The sequence below is a fragment of the Vidua macroura genome, chromosome 18 (genome assembly GCF_024509145.1).
Source record: "Vidua macroura isolate BioBank_ID:100142 chromosome 18, ASM2450914v1, whole genome shotgun sequence".
Lineage (NCBI taxonomy): Eukaryota > Metazoa > Chordata > Aves > Passeriformes > Viduidae > Vidua > Vidua macroura.
The window spans coordinates 12,566,832-12,581,510 of NC_071588.1; the positions used below are offsets into that span (position 1 = coordinate 12,566,832).

At 53.1% G+C, this 14,679-nt stretch overlaps 1 protein-coding gene across 1 annotated transcript in view; it reads right to left on the reverse strand.

The window, feature by feature from the left end:
* Positions 1-14,679, reverse strand: part of KSR2 (kinase suppressor of ras 2) — a 76,155-nt gene that overhangs the window by 47,373 nt on the left and 14,103 nt on the right. The window contains 2 exon segments of the mRNA XM_053994059.1: positions 12,422-12,654; positions 12,656-12,921. Of these exon segments, the coding sequence (XP_053850034.1) occupies positions 12,422-12,654; positions 12,656-12,921 (499 nt within the window).

Sequence of the window (14,679 nt, forward strand, 5' to 3'; positions counted from 1 at the left end):
TCATCCATCCATCCATCCATCCATCCCTCCATCCATCCATCCATCATCCATCATCCATCATCCATCCATCCACCATCCATCCATCCATCCATCCATCCATCCATCATCCATCCATCCATCCATCATCCATCCATCCATTATCCATCCATCCATCCATCCATCCATCCATCCATCCATCCATCCCTCCATCCATCCATCATCCATCCATCATCCATCCATCCATCCCTCCATCCATCCATCCATCAGCCATCCATCATCCATCCATCCATCCATCATCCATCCATCCATCCATCCATCCATCCATCCATCCATCCATCCATCCATCATCCATCCATCATCCATCCATCCATCCATCATCCCTCCATTCATCCATCCATCCATCCATCCATCATCCATCCATCCATCATCCATCCATCCATCCCTCCATCCATCCATCCATCAGCCATCCATCATCCATCCATCCATCCATCATCCATCCATCCATCCATCATCCATCCATCCATCCATCCATCCATCCATCATCCATCCATCCATCATCCATCCATCGATCCCATCCATCCATCATCCATCCCATCCATCATCCATCCACCCATCATCCATCCATCCATCATCCATCCATCCATCCACCCATCATCCATCCATCCATCATCCATCCATCCATCCCATCCATCCATCCATCCATCCATCCATCCATCCATCCATCCATCCATTCTCCTACACAGGTTGGAAGGAGATCATCTCCAAGGTCCTTCCCAGCCCGAACCACTCCATGGTTCCATAGTGATAGGACAAAGGGAAAGGCTTTCAAACTAAAAGAGGGGAGATTTAGATGGGATTTTAGGAAGGAATTCTTCCCCAGGAGGGTGGGCAGGCCCTGGCACAGGGTGCACAGAGAAGCTGTGGCTGCCCCTGGATCCCTGGAAGTGTCCAAGGCAAACATTTCCATCCTCCTCTCATTTACCCAAAGTGGGGAAAAACATGTTGGAAATGCATCCTGGTCCTCCCAGCCTAAATTCCCCATCCCAGCTGGGCAGGGCGAACCCTCTTCCCTGTGCCAGGCTTCCAGTTCCGCAAGGACAGCAGAGGCAAAAAGGGGGAATAAAAAAAACCCAAAAAAACCCAAACCAAACAGAAGGAAAAAAAACACAAGGGAAAACGTCCACCTAATTTCAATTTTCCATAGCGATAAGGTCCAAGTCAACCCTGCTTCGGGAAAGAGAGGCAGGATTACGGAGCAGATATTTTTTATTTTGGCTCCAAAGCATTTTGAGGGAACAGAGAGAACCACACCTGGTCCATCTCGAGGCTTAGAGCCCCCCAAAATCTGGGAGACACCCAGAGCACCCTCCAGGGATGGCAGGAAAATGCCACCACGGGCCAAGGGTATCTTCCCTTCCAGATTTGGAGCAGATCCCGAAATCTGGACATCTCCCACTATTTCCTTTGCCACTCTCCACGGTTGTCCCACCCTCTTCCCTGCTCCAGAAGGCTCCAAAGCCAGGTATTCCCAGGATTCTACCCCTCGCTGCAGGTCCCCAGCAGCACATTGGGATCAACCCCTGTTCCATGCAGCCCTTGGCTTCCCAAACCTTTCCCAAAATCCCGCATCTCGGCCCTTGGCACATCGTGAGCACCCCCAGCATCCCCCTCTCCTTCACCTCTCACACCCGCTAACCCTCTGCAGACCCAGAATTCCTCATTTTCCTCCTTTATCCCGTGCATCCCTCGGCTGGGAGAGCCCAAACCAAGCCCGCAAGGCAGAGCTCGTCGGGGCTAATTCCTGCCTCGGGATGCTCAGGAAAATCAGTGCCGGGAGCGATTCCTTCTCAGATGGGTGAATGCCAGCGACTGGGGCCGTAATTTCATGCAGGAATTTGCAAAATGTATAATGACAGATAAAAAAAAATAAAAATGGGGAATAAAATAAAATAAAAAAGCCGAGCGAGTTTGAAGTGTTTAATGCAAATCCCTTTAGGTGTCAATCCTGCCTGAATGGCTCATCCCCGCCTGCTCGGTGGGATCAGTCAAACGCTTATCACCGGCTTTGGGGGAAAAAAACAGAGGGTTTCAACAGGCGCTGAAAAACAGGAGCAGACACCGGGACAAAGGGCCCGTCACTGCTTTCAGGAGCCGGCGGGAGGGCAGGGATTGACAGCGGCGCGCGGGGCGGGGAGGGTGTGGATGTTATAGGATTTCCACAGAAAGGCGTTATAGGATTTCCACAGAAAGGAGCCCGGCGAGGTTTTGCCCTGCTGGGATGTGCCGGGGTGCTTTGGTGGCTGGAAGAGCAGGATGTGCTGGGAGAAGCTGGAATGTGAGGATGGGCACGGTGGGATCCATGTGTTACAGGGAGCAAAAATCCAATGTTCACAGGGCTGTGATGCTCCCGGAATATGGCTGATCCCAAAAAGCATCCCAAAGGGGACACCCCAACCATTCCTCAGCTCTGGCAGCACTCATCCTCCATTCCCAACTCTTAAAAAACCCGGAAATTGAGTAAGTAGCAACCAGCTCTGCAGGCATTTGTTGTCACTTCCATTCTTATTGCCGTTTAAAAGAATTAAAACGGGTTTAATTTAAAATTTAACCACAAGGCAGGAGCTGTCCCTGCAGCCGCCGGAGCCAGGTGATGTTTTATTCACCACTTTGCTCCTTGCCAGCACACACCAATTTCCACACAAGCATTGCTCTTAAAGGAAGGGAAATAGAGTGGGAACAAAAAAAAAAAAAAAAAAAAAAAAAATCCTCTCATTGGTATTTCAACTGCAAAGGATTAAAGATCGCTGCAGCCTGGCTGGGAGCGCGTGGCCCCGGCCGGGATTCAGCACTGAAGATTTATGGCTTTTGGAGTGGTTTAATTGCACAATATTCCCGATTAAATCAGAGCAAGGAGCAGGTGAAGTGCTGCCCCCCTGCCTCCTACACCGGCAGCATCCACTGGAATGGCAAAAAAAGGAAGAAAAGCCTCAGATTCACTCTGGCATTCTTTGGAATGGCAAAAATAAAGGAAGAAAAGCCTCAGATTCACTCTGGCATTCTTTGGAATGGCAAAAATAAAGGAAGAAAAGCCTCAGATTCACTCTGGCATTCTTTCAGGCAAGAATGATTTGGTGGGAAGGGAGCTTGAAGATCATTTTATCCCAACCTTGCCATGGGCAGGGACACCTCACACTGTCCCAGGGATCCAGGGGCAGCCACAGCTTCAATCTGTGCTTTCAGGGAACAGTTCCTTCCCAATTTCCCATCCATCCCTGCCCTCTGGCAGTGGGAAGCCATTCTCTGTGCCCTGTCCCTCCTTACCAAAGCCCCTCTCCAGAACTTCTGCCACTTCTCCCTTCCTGTTCCCATATTGGCACACAGATGGCAAAATCTGATCTTTTTCTCCAAAGATTCCCAAATAAACCATTAAAAAACCCACCCTGGCTAAGGAGTCTGAGCATTCCCAAACAGCCTTGGGGAGTTGGGATCAAAACCAGCCCAGCTGGAGCCGTCTCAGCCAGGAAAGGAGGCACCAGGTCACCTTTGGCACCGGGATAAACACACAGCTCCGTGCCCAGTGCCATCCCACATCCCAAATCCCTCTGGTGCACTCAGGATGGCACCAGCTTCTTAAGGATTTTCAGCTTTCAAGGCAGTGGATTTTTTGAACCTGCCTGAAAAGCTGAAATTCCTTCATTCTCCACCCAAACCTGAGCAAGCGCCACACAATGTTCACACTCCCAAACGAGCTGGGGTTGAGATAAAGAAATAAACACAGAATATCCTCCAGATGTCCCATTTATCCTCCTCATTCCCATAAAGAGGTAACAATCCCTCCCTCCCCCAGCCAGAGGAAAAGCAGCTCCTTCATATCAAAGCCTCAGCAGTTAAATATTTATCCAAGTGCCTGTCCCCACTTCCCTGGATGCCTGAATTTCCAGGCTCGAGTCTGACTGATCTATTATTCTCTTTTCCAAGCACAAAGTGGAACTTTTTTATTACAGCTGCAAATTATAAAGCTGGGAAATTCTTTGAAGGGAATTTGAGCCAAACAGGTTCCCCCCCGCCTGTCTCCTCCTCGGGGCTGCAGGAACAGCACTGGGAGCAGACAGGGGCAGGAAGGAGCTGGAAGAGGTAATTGCCAGGATCCTGGAGCTGGAGCTGTTTCTCATTAAGCCCCTTCTGTTTTCTTGGTTGCCACCGTTACGTTTCTTTGAGGGCCACCCAAGGGCAGTGAGGGTGAGCTGGGGCCAGCCAGGGCTGCTGGGGCTGAGTCTCCTTTAGATGGAGAAGCTTCCACAGGGATTCAGCCCCAGGGGCACCCTGAGGGGGTTTCCCCATCCCCAGAGCACACAGCCTCAGCCAGGTGGGGCAGATCCGCCCCAGACTGGACAATCCTGGAATGGTTTGGGATGGAAGGGACCTGAAATCCCATCTCATCCCACCCCCTGCCATGGGCAGGGACACCTTCCATTATCCCAGGCTGCTCCAAGCCCCAATGTCCAACCTGGCCTTGGGCACTCCAAGAGATCCAGGGGCAGCCACAGCTTCTCTGGGCACCCTGTGCCAGGGCCTGCCCACCCTGCCAGGGAACAATTCCTTCCCTATATCCCATCCATCCCTGCCCTCTGGCATTGGGAAGCCATTCCCTGTGTCCTGCCCCTCCACCCCTTGTCCCCAGTCCCTCTCCAGCTCTCCTGGAGCCCCTTTAGGCCCTGCAAGGGGCTCTGAGCTTTCCCTGGAGCCTTCTCCTCTCCAGGTGAGCACCCCCACCTCTCCCAACATGGCTCCAGAGCAGAGGGGCTCCAGTCCTTGGAGCAGCTCTGTGAGCTCCTCTGGACTCTGAGGAGCACTCCCTGCCTTTGGTTTTCATCCCATTATTGCCAAGGAATCCCCTGGAGCACTTGGCCAACCCAGCCAGGCTTGGTCAGGGCAGGTCAGGGCTGGGGTGGCAGGAGGGTCAGGAGAAGCTCCCACCAACCTCTTGAACCACAAAGTGAAGAGGGGAGCTGCTCCCTGACTTTCCTGCACAGGTCCAGCTGGAAGACAGAGCTGGGCAGAGCTTAGGCTCTGCCAAGACCATCAGTGGTCAGTCCCTCTCCTGGCCACCACCCCGGACACTGCCCACAGCCCCTGCCCTCTCCGTGCCCTCCCTCCCAGCTGGGCAGCAGGAGCACCAGCAATGCGGTGCCACCTCTCCCAGGATGTCAATCCTTATCTAAATTCATCCTCACGCCCGTCTGGCTTTGGAAGGAGCCTCAACTCCTCATTAAAGGACACGGTGAGAAGTTTCTCCTCTGAGCACGGTAAAGCTCCAGCGCTCTGGATGGAATAGCAGGGCCGTAATTAACATTAATGACTCTGCTAAGGAGCGCCACAGCCCGGAGCAGTGGGATAATTCCAGCACGGAGCCAGGTTGGTACGGGGGCCACTCATCACTGTCACCTCACGGTGTGCAAACCATCCTTTGAGGGAGCTGGACACATTCCAGGAGCTGTGCACAGCTCCACAGCCCTGGCTCACCAGCAGCGGCAGTGAGATTAATCAGGGGGATGATTTGGAAGCACAGGGAGAGATGCTGCTCGTTTTGCTCTCCAAATTCCCGCACTGCCACGCTCTCCCCCTCGCTGAAGTTCCAGGTTGGGCTCTGTTTTCAGGATAAATAACAGCGTGGAGATCATGGAATCCTTTAGGTTTGAAAAGAGGGATCCTTTAGGTTGGAAAAGATCTTTGAAATCATGGAGTCCACCCATGTCCCCAGGTGCCACATCCACACAGCTGTTAAATCCCTGCAGGGATGGGGATCCACCACTGCCCTGGGCAGCTGTGCCAGTGCCTGACCACCCTTTCCAGGAGGAATTTTCCCAAAATCCACCCTGAGCCTGCCCTGGCCCAGCCTGAGGCCGTTCCCTCTCCTCCTGTCCCTGTTCCCTGGGAGCAGAGCCCGACCCCCCCGGCTGTCCCCTCCTGTCAGGAGTTGTGCAGAGCCACAAGGTCCCCCCTGAGCCTCCTTTTCTCCAGGCTGAGCCCCTTTCCAGCTGCCTCAGCCTCTCCTGGGGCTCCAGCCCCTTCCCAGCTCCGTTCCCTTCCCTGGACACGCTGGAGCCCCTCCAGGTCCTTCTTGTCATGAGGACCCAAAAGTGACCCCAAGATCTGAGGTGAGTCACAGGGGATGGGCACTGCCCTGCTCCTGCTGCCACCCAGGGCTGGGACAAGCCAGGTGCCAGTGCCCACCTTGGGAAGATGCTCCATATGGATTATTCCCACACGTTGGCAACGTCCTGCTGCATCCACCTGCTCTGCAAACATCAATCTCCTGCTCATCCCCAACACCAGGAGCCCACCTGCCTTTCCAAAGCTGGGGAATGTCACAGGAGCTGCCTGGATGCTCTCCTGAATCCTGCCCATGCAGAACATCAAATCATCGATCCACCAGGTGGACGAGAATCGCTACAAGGGGAAACATCATTATTATCAAGGTTGCAGAGCAGCAGAATTAATGACCCATCCAAGCCTATTTAGGACCAGCTTAAATGATTAAATCAGAGGCACAGGCTAAGCACGGGCTGTTCGGTGGGGTGGGGATGGTGGAGAAGACTTCTGCTCCCATGTTTTTGGAGGTCTGGGATTCAGTATTTCACCTCTGTGCCCTCTGCTCCCAGGTTTTTGGAGGTCTGGGATTCAGTTTTTCACCTCTGTGCCCTCTGCTCCCAGGTTTTTGGAGGTCTGGGATTCAGTTTTTCACCTCTCTGCCTTGATGGCCCCAGTTGGGCAGTAGACTTGGCCAAGTGCCACAGGAAATATCCCGTTGTCAGGAATTTGTAGTGTGGGATGGAGAAAAACACCCCCGGTGTCTAAAGTTAAAGTTGGAAATAATTCAAGGAAAAAGGAAAAGAAGAAACTGGGCATGTGCTCTATCACCAGTTCACATCTGAACTTCACATCTGACTTCACCCAGCCAGGAAATCCTCATCCCAGTCTGGAAAAATCCCTCCAAAAAACCACCTCAGCACCAATGGGGCAAAAGGGAAGGAAATGAACCCTCAGAAAGCTTTGAACCAACAGGTTTTTCCACCAGGGAAACACCCACACCCAAAATGCCACTGCAGCAACACAGGATAAGGAGAATTCATGGAAAATTTAGCCAAAATCCAGCTGCCTTGAGCTGGAGGAGCCTCATGCCAGCCCAAACCTGACCTAGGTGCATCACAAAAATGTCCCGTCCTGTCCAGCAGCTGCTGCACGCTGGAACTCTGCACGTCTCTGGGGCTCAGCCCCGTCGGGTCGTGCTCCCATCCGCCCTCTCCAGCTGCTTCCCAGAGGATGTTCCTTGAGGGCCACGGAGTCCATGGATCTGGCCAGACAGCCACAGCTGGGAAGTGGAGGAGGGTTTGGGCTCAGCTCCCCTTCACAAGGGGCAGGGATGAAGGGTGGGTCAGGGGATGGGTCTAAGGGGGGGGTCCAAAGATGAAGGATGGGTCAAAGGACAGGCCTGAAAGACAAAGGATGGGTGTAAGGAGGGGTCAGAGGAGGAAGGATGGGTCTGAGGAGGGGTCAGAGGAAGAAGGATGGGTCTGAGGATGGGTCAGAGGAAGAAGGATGGGTCTGAGGAGGGGTCAGAGGAAGAAGGATGGATCTGAGGATGGGTCAGAAGAAGAAGGATGGGTGTGAGGAGGGGTCAGAGGAAGAAGGATGGGTGTGAGGAGGGGTCAGAGGAAGAAGGATGGGCTAAAAGATGAAGAGTGGGTCTGATGAGGAGTCCAAGGATGAAGGATGTGTCTAAGGATGAGTCAAAGGACAAAGGGTGGGTCAAGGAAGGAAGGATGGATCAAAGGGTGGGTCTAAGGAGGGGTCCAAGGATGAAGGACAGGTCCAAGGACGGGCCTAAAGGTGAAGGAGGGGTCCAAAAATGGGTGAATGGATGAAGGATCTAAGGATGGGCCAAAGGACAAAGGATGGATCTAATGTGAGGTCCCAGGATGAAGGGTGGGTCCAAGAATAGGTCTAAAGATGAAGGCTAGGTCTAAGGATGGGTCTAAAAATGAAGAATGGTTCTAAGTACAAAGGAAAAGTCCAAGTACAGGCCAAAGGATGAAGGATGGATCAAAGAAGGGAGAGTGGGCCAAAGGATAAAAAATTAGAAAAAAAATTAGAAAAAAATTAGAAAAAAATTAAAAAGGTTAAAAGGGCGGGTCTAACGAGGGGTCCCAGGATGAAAGGTGGGTTCAAGGGCAGGTCTAAAGATGAAGGATGGGTCTAAAAATGAAGAATGATTCTAAGTACAAAGGAAAAGTCTAAGCACGGGCCAAAGGATTCAAGTGTCTAATGAGGGATCCCAGGACGAGTCCAAGGACAGGTCTAAAGATGAAGGAGGGGTCTAAGGATGGGTCCAAGGATGATGGGTGGATCTAGGTAGAGGTCAAAGGATAAAGGATGGGCCAAAGGACAAAGAAGGGGCCAAAGGCCAGGTCTAAAGAGGGGTCCAAGGATGAAGGATGGGTTCAAGGGGAGTCTAAAGATGAAAGATAAGGTCTAAGGATGGGTCCAAGGATGATGGGTGGGCCTAGGTAGAGGTCAAAGGACAGAAGATGGGCCAAAGGATGGGTCTAAGGGTAAAGTCCACCCACCCCAGGGCAGATCCCTCAGACAGCTCTTCCAAGGGTTAACACACACCCTTAACGAGCTGGATTTCTGTTCCTCAACTCATGGATTTTTGAGACCTCCCGTTCCGAGTTTGTTTCTTTCCTGGCTCCTGGCTGATGGATAATCATTAACTATCCATGAGAGATTCCAATGGCCCGTGGAATTCATGAGGTATTAAATGGGCATTATTTTATCAGCCACTCACAATGTTTTGTTTCCGTTTCAGGACCATTGCTGAGATGTTTATGGGTTGTGGATTTATGGAAGTCAGGGGATCTTTTCAGGAGTAATGTTCCGTACCTCGGAGTTACGGTCGACAGCTGGAGACTCCGTGCAGGAAAATTTGAGGCTGGGAGCTCCAAAAAAAAAAAAATCAGACTTAACCCCTGCCTCAGAAGGTCTTGGCACACAGAAATGATGGATTAAACGCTGGGAATAAGATCCAAAACACAACATACAAAGGAGTTTATGAGCTGTCATCGGGAATCAAGCAGTACACGGCGGCCTTGCTCGGGAGGGGACCCGGTCGCTGCTGCTGCTGTCACAAATAAATGGTGGTGTTTTATTTTCTGTCTGTGCTAAGGTGGAAAAATCCGGGGGGGAGCAGCCCCAGAGAACCCTGAGGGCTCCACTCCATCAATCCCAACCCGCAGCTCATGGGGAGAGAGATTTCTCCTTCTGCCAAAGTCACCCCTGGCTCCCCAGAGCCCGTTTCACCCCATCCTGAGCTGGGGAGGGATAAAGGGACTTTGGAATGTGACTGGACACAGGGAATGTGTCCAGAGGGCAAGGGATGGATGGGATATTGGGAAGAATTGTTCCCTGTGAGGGTGGGCAGGCCCTGGCACAGGGTGCCCAGAGCAGCTGTGGCTGCCACTGGATCCCTGGCAGTGCCCAAGGCCAGGCTGGACACTTGGAGCAGCCTGGGACAGTGGAAGGTGTCCCTGGCATGGCAGGGGTGGGACAAGATGGTCCTTAATATCCCTTCCCACCCAAATCATTCCATAAATCAACCTGAAGGACACCAATCTCTCTCCTGGGAGGGTCGCAGAAGGGTCCTTGCAGAGATCAAGCAGGATAGGGGTAAATCTCCACCCCAAATCACTCCAGGAGAACCCACCCAGCACTTGGGATCCCCAGGAATGTCCTCAAACTCTCAGCTCTCCATGTCCAGCCCCTCCTTCTATGCTGGAACAGGAGATGGGGAGCAGAAAACCTCAATCCAAAGCAACCCAAGGGCCCAGGGGCACAACTAAACCCCAGAAGGGGTTGATCAGGGAAGGTTCCAAATCCTCCTCCAGGGATGAGCTCCCTCCTGCAGGAAGCACAGAGGACTCAGACTTCAGGGACACTGTAAAAGTGTGGCATTAAAAAAAACCCATCCTCAAATTCCATGGCCACAGCTATAAAATAACAATTAGCTGAGAAGAGCCTGAAAATATTTCAATTTTAATCCACTTTTTATCTGTGCCAGGCATTTTCCACCTCATCCAGACTAATAAACAGCTTCCACTCCAGCAGGGCTGTGCTGGAAAAAAAGAGGGAAAAAAGACGAAGCTGCCTCTTTAATGCACTAATTACAATCCCGAACCACTAATGGGATTAGCAGGCAGGATTTAGTGGTTGTCTCCTGCAAAATCATTAAGTGCCATTAGAGAAAATGAAGTTCCCTGCTTCTCCAAGAGGTTTGCAGGAATCCGGATCCAACCTGGCACAGCGGCCCCTGGAGCACAACGGGGTCCTGTCAATATTGGCTCTTTCCTTGATTAATTCCCTAATCAGGAGGTGAAATTGCCCAGCACCACTGGGAAGAGAGTACTGGGGACACTGGGAGAACTGGCTGCAGTCAGGCAAAGGAATCATGGAATGGTTTGGGTGGGAAGGGACCTCAAAGCTCATCCAGTGCCACCCCTGCCATGGGCAGGGACACCTTCCACTGTCCCAGGCTGCTCCAAGCCCTGTCCAACCTGACCTGGGACATTCCAGGGATGCAGGGACAGCCACAGCTGTGCCAGGAAGGCGGAGAGTGATGAAGGCAGAGGGGACACCACTGTGTGTTTGTGTCACCCCGTGTGACATTTCCATCTCCACGCCCTTCCCTGTTCCTTCCCTTTGCAGGGAATTCCGGGCACCCCATCCCCACACTGGGGAATCAGTGGCCAGAAGATTTAATGGTGTCCAGCTCCATGTCAGGGTGACCACGAGTGCTGCAAGGTGTCCCTGCCCTTGGAATGATGTGAGTTTTAAGGTCCCTTCCAGCCCAAACCTGGATTCCTTTGATCCCTGCCTGACTGTATCCAGCTTTCCCAGCATCTCCAGCGCTCCCTTCCCGGTGGTGCCCGGCAATTTCAGCTCAGGATCAGCAGGGAATATCCAGTGACAAACCAGGGACCAAACAGGGCAAGCTCTGCCCTCAGTGAGACCTTCTCCAGCTGAGGCAGAGCATGCACTGGGGGCTGGAATGCTGAGAAAAGCAGGAGAAGGGAGAGGCTGCTCCCCAGGAATGCGGGGATGCTCCCTGGGGACACGGGGGTGCTCCTAGGGACAGAACAAAGCAAACACTTCTCCAGTGCCTAAGCACGAGGGGGAGGGTGGCCTTCCAGGAGGCATTTTCCAGCTGAAATGGCTTTGTTCCCAAAAGCTAAAAGCCTTTGGGGACCAAAAATTCCCAGCTCAGGGGAAAAGGTGGGTGGATGATCACCCTCACCTCGTGCAATGATGGCTGCCACAGCCCGGGGGACAAGTGACACCGCGATGCTGAGGCCACCAGACACATCTGCCACCCCCAAGCCCACCCTGGTTCCTTCTGCCCCAACAAGGGGAGCTCCAGGTTGGGCACTGGGAGCACCTCAGTGGATTTAACCCTTCCCATGTCCCAGCTGGAGCTGCCCAAACACCACGGATAGGCCAGAGGGTCTGTGCTGTGCCAAGGCATCCATGCTCCCTCCAGAGCCCTCAGGGGACTCTTCCAAGATTCTGGCACGGCCTTTTTATGCTCAAGAACCCTAAATTTTTGGAATGAAAAGAGCAGTTTGTCCTGGGATCCTGCTTTGGACCAGCTCCATCCCGAACCACCCTCAGGGAGAGGAGGTGATGTCCCAAAGTGGCCACGAGTCCCCTCTGCCACCCCATGCCATGGCAGGAGAAAGGTTTTCCGAGCGGGGCCGCCGAAAGGGATGGAAAGGGATGGGGAGGGAATGTGGTGATGCCAGAGAATCCTTTCCCTGCCCAGCAGCAGCCTCTGCCGGCAGCGGAGCCACAGAGCAGGAGCCGCGGGGATGTGGCAGAGCCTGGAGAGCGCGCTCCGAGCACCGCCAGGGATGGGGAAGATCCCGGGGGGTCTCCAGAACAGAAACTGTCCTCTCCACGAGGATTTCTAAATCCACATATCCATAAGATTATTGCCATCTCTCTCCAGCGTGCACTCACTCCCCCACGCAGTCCTCACGGCCGTTCCCGTGCAGCAGCTGGAAAATCCAGCCCTCCCATCCCACATTCCGGCATTGCCAGGCAGCAATCCTGGAGCCCCTGGGTGCTCCCCGTCCACCCCAAAATGAGATCCCGGGGCAGCAGAACGCCATCCCACAACATCCCCGCTCCCCATCCACCCCAAAATGAGATTCCGGGGCAGCAGAGCACCGTCCCACAACATCCCCACCGCAAGGAGCTGCAAAAAAGGAATTTCCGCGCAAAACCTCCAGACAAAACACCGACATTTAGGGATAAATGTGCTTTTTCCAGGGCACTGCGATGAGGTTTATCCCCCCCAACACGCACCAGCACCCGGGGCACCACTTACTTGGGGGTGTGCGCCTCATCCACGCGGTGCCCCAGCTGGAACTCGTGGGATTTGCTCCGGTGCAGCGCCGTGAATCCCGGGATGAGGTGGATCAGCTTCCGCGACGAGGGCGGGGGCGTCCCGGGGGGCTTCAGCTTGTTCCTGCGGCGCACGGGCGGGGTCCCCGGCGGCGTCATGGTGGTGACGATGTTGGGGGTGCGCGGGGGGGTGTGCGCGGCGTGGCGCTGCCGGGGGGGACGGTGGCAGGGAGCGGTGGCCGGACTCCAGGGGTGGGCACAGCCCCGGGTGGCCCTCCACGGTCAGGCGGTCCACGTGGGTGTACATGGGGCCGTGGGACGAGCTGGCGTGGCAGTGGTGCTGCCCGCACTTGGGCTGGACCTTGGGGCTCAGGTGCGTCCTGCCCCAGGGTCCCGGCTCTGCGGGGCAGCCGGGGCTGTTCTCCTTGCCCGGCTCCGTGCTCGGCCACTGGATGGTCCAGTCCTGCTTGGAGAGGCTCCCGCCTGGAGAGGGCACAGAGACACGGCCATGCGGTGGGGCAGAGGATGGGAATTCCCTGCTCAGCCCTGGAGGTGCTAGAGATCCCATTCCTGGGAGTGTTGGTGGGCTGGATGGGGCTGGGAGCAGCCTGGTTGAGTGGAAGGTGTCCTTGCCCATGGAATGAGATGATCCTAAAGGCTCCTTCCAACCCAACTATTCCATGATTTATTCCATGCTGGCACTGCATCCCAGCAAGAAGCTTCTCTTCTTACAGAATCTTGGAATGGTTTGTGTGGGAAGGGACCTTAAGGATCATCTCACCTTCCACTGTCCCAGGCTGCTCCAAGCGCCAGTGTCCAACCTGGCCTTGGGCACTCCAAGAGATCCAGGGGCAGCCACAGCTGCTCTGGGCACCCTGTGCCAGGGCCTGCCCACCCTGCCAGGGAACAATTCCTTCCCAATATCCCACCCATCCCTGCCCTCTGGCACTGGGAAGCCATTCCCTGTGTCCTGTCCCTCCATCCCTTGTCCCCAGTCCCTCTCCAGCTCTCCTGGAGCCCCTTTAGGCCCTGCAAGGGGCTCTGAGCTCTCCCTGGAGCCTTCTCCTCTCCAGGTGAGCACCCCCAGCTCTCCCAGCCTGGCTCCAGAGCAGAGGGATGGGTGGCCTGAAGACCACAGAGATTCCCAGAGGATCACCCAGTGCCACCCCTGCCATGGGCAGGGACACCTCCCACTGTCCCAGGCTGCTCCAAACCCCAGTGTCCAACCTGGCCTTGGGCACTGCCAGGGATCCAGGGGCAGCCACAGCTGCTCTGGAGATGCCTCTGTGGAGTCTCACCACTCTGAATTTGCCAGGGGTGGAGGTGTCCCCACATGTCCCACACCATCACCAGCTCCCACTGCCACCCCAAATGGTGGCACTGGGGTGGGACACCCCCGCTGGGATGGTGACACCGCTCACCTGGCCCAGGCTGATGCCCACCTCACCCCCATCTGTACAACGAGGGGGCTGCAATTAACAGAGGCTCCTCTCCACTCCTAATTATCCATCACCACCAGGAGCAAAGCAGCACCTTTGGAGCACCCCAGGGATGATCCGTGTGGAATCTGGTCCTTGATCCCAGCTTTTGAGGCCTTTTGATTGCCCCCATCCAGGCAAACCCAAATCTCCTCATTTTCCAAATCTCATTTCCCCCTCCCTGCCTGGGTTGGTAATTGGATCCTCTCCCCTCGCTCCGGCCTTTCCATGGGAATGTTCCAGTTCAAGCTCCAGAGGAAAAGGAGAGGCTTGGGAAATGAAAGGTTTGGGTTGAAAGAAAGCTTTGAGGCAAGGGATGGAGGATGGGGCATGAGGAGTTTGCCAGAATCATTTTCTCAGAGCATAACATCAAAATAAATGATAAAAAACTGCCAAAGTAATTGTAAAATATGAAAAAAATTAACAGGAAAAAAAATCCCAAATAATTGTAAAATATTTTTAAAATAGCAATAAACAATTCCTAAATAGTTGTAAAATATTTAAAAATGCATCAACAAAGAACAAAAAGAAAAAATAATATTTAAAATCTTAAACATTAAAATGAATTCATTAGAATGAATAAATTTAAAAAGTAATATTAATTAAATTTTTTTATAAATTAAAAATAATAAATTAGAAAAAATATAATTTAAATAATAATTTAAAGGTTTTTAATTAAAGTTATTTAAATGAAATTAAGAATACATCAAAATAAAGTAAAAATAATAATTAAAAACTCTAAAAATAAAACAAATTAATTAGA